The 1,918-nt window shown below is 32.8% G+C and overlaps 1 protein-coding gene across 1 annotated transcript in view; it reads right to left on the bottom strand.

Annotated features, from left to right (window-relative positions):
* Nucleotides 1–979: 979 nt before the first annotated feature.
* The window catches only part of LOC102853337 (serine palmitoyltransferase small subunit A-like), a 32,455-nt gene continuing 31,516 nt past the window's right edge, over nt 980–1,918 (bottom strand). The window contains exon 2 of the mRNA XM_006889983.1: nt 980–1,708. Coding sequence (XP_006890045.1) covers nt 1,605–1,708 — 104 coding nt within the window. The 3' untranslated portion in view covers nt 980–1,604. The remainder of the gene's footprint in view (nt 1,709–1,918) is intronic.

Raw genomic sequence — 1,918 nt, forward strand, 5'->3', positions numbered from 1 at the left:
CATTCCCCCTTGTGAACAGAGACCAGGTAAAGATGCCCATTATCACAACTCCTATTCAGTACTGTATTGTAAGTACTAGCTAGGACAATAAGGCGAGAAAAGGAAGAAACATCCAAACTGACACACACATACAAAAAAAGTGAAACTGGCATATGCAGGTATGTTAGTGTACACAGAAATCACCAAAGACTCAACAAAAATACTCTTAGACCTAGTAGACCAATTTAATAAGAGTGGCAGGATACAAGATCAACACACAAAAATCAGTTGGATTTCTCAACAGCAACAAAGAAAGCACAGAAAAGGAAACTAGAAAAGCAACACTATTTACAATTGCCAACCACAAGAAGAAATACTTAGGAATTGTGACTGAATGACATATAAAAACTCCTGACTTTTAAAATTAGCAATACTTTTATGTTGGAAGATATGGTGAAATATACTCACAGCACTTACCTGGTCCTCCACAGCAAACAACTCAGAAATATAAATACTGCATCATTAGTCAATCGCTGAGGCGAAAAAAATACTATGAGACAATTCTTTTTTTGTTTGTTTGAATTTAATGAGTTTACATCAAAAAATTAGGTAGTCGTTTTACATTTAAGGAATATAAATCTTAAAAAAAAATACAAAGAATGAAAGGATTTTAACCAAGTTTACACTTTTTTTGCCCTAGTTTTTAAATAGAATTCATCTCATCACATCTTATTGCAATGTGCAAATGCATTACAGCACCCATCACAATCATGAACTAAATTTAAGGAAGGAAATTATTAACAGTGGCCCACAGAGGAAACTGATTACCTTCTAGTAAAAACTCTACAGGTTATACAGGCATTGCATGTTACTACTACTGAGCCAAATGAGAACCTTTGGTCACAAGATTCATCACCAAGTCTTTGTGAAAATAAGTCCACATAAAAATTAAATATTTAAAATGTGAAATGTTCCTTTCTTTTAACCTTAGAAGTATCTCTTTTTTCATTGTAAAGAAACACTTTAAGAGTTTTAAAGCAAATGCTGTTCAAAGTGGAGTCTAGACAGCTAAAACTGCACTCCTGAGTTCAAACTTATAGGTAACTTTTTGTAAGTAGTGCTCAATAAAATATCCTCCCTCCCCTCCCCTCATGCCCCAAATCTTGTATTATTTCTTACAAAACTTTGGTCAAGTGTAGAAATATATCCAGGCTGATGTATATGTCATACAACAGTAAGAGCAGTAAAGCCAACTCATGACTTTGGATTTTAAAAATAGAAGGCAATTAAAATGTACTCAAAGTTACATTAAGAAAAGCTTTCAGGGGTAATATTGAAACAGTCACAAAGGTTAAGAAAATACTGATATCAAAGTACAAATGGCTACAATGTTAAAATAGACAAAAAATTACTATACAAGAGCCTCTTTTAAAATTAAAAATAAAGAACATAACACATGAGTCAGGACTCTTTTCCTGTTCTACTCATGAATTTTAGCCTTTATATTCCTAAGGTTGCTTTTGTTGACGTCGAATAGAGTTTCTTATGGCATCTGATGAAGTCCCATTCCAGCTTCAGAGGGTGATTCCTTCCTAAGGAAATTCTGCATCCTGGTCACATCTTGATCACTGTACAATTTCAAAGTAATGCAGTATCGCCATGATGTGTTGTGGCATGAAGACATATCCTGTGTACAGTGCCATCCCCACAATGGACACTAGCATAGAATCTGAGTTGTAGTTAAGGAAATAATGTTCTTAATTTATTCCAAGTCAAATCTTAAAATTTTTCAAAAACTATTTTATGTTGAAATACCCATTCACTTATTTTTATATATGCCAGATGTTTATAAAGAACTACTAAATATAACAACAATTATAATGATAGCCATTAACACAAATCATGCTTAGCATCATTCTAAACTCTTATTTTTTTTTTT

Source organism: Elephantulus edwardii, unplaced genomic scaffold, assembly GCF_000299155.1.
Source record: "Elephantulus edwardii isolate Elephantulus edwardi_28Jun2011 unplaced genomic scaffold, EleEdw1.0 scaffold00084, whole genome shotgun sequence".
In the NCBI taxonomy this organism is placed as follows: Eukaryota; Metazoa; Chordata; class Mammalia; order Macroscelidea; family Macroscelididae; genus Elephantulus; species Elephantulus edwardii.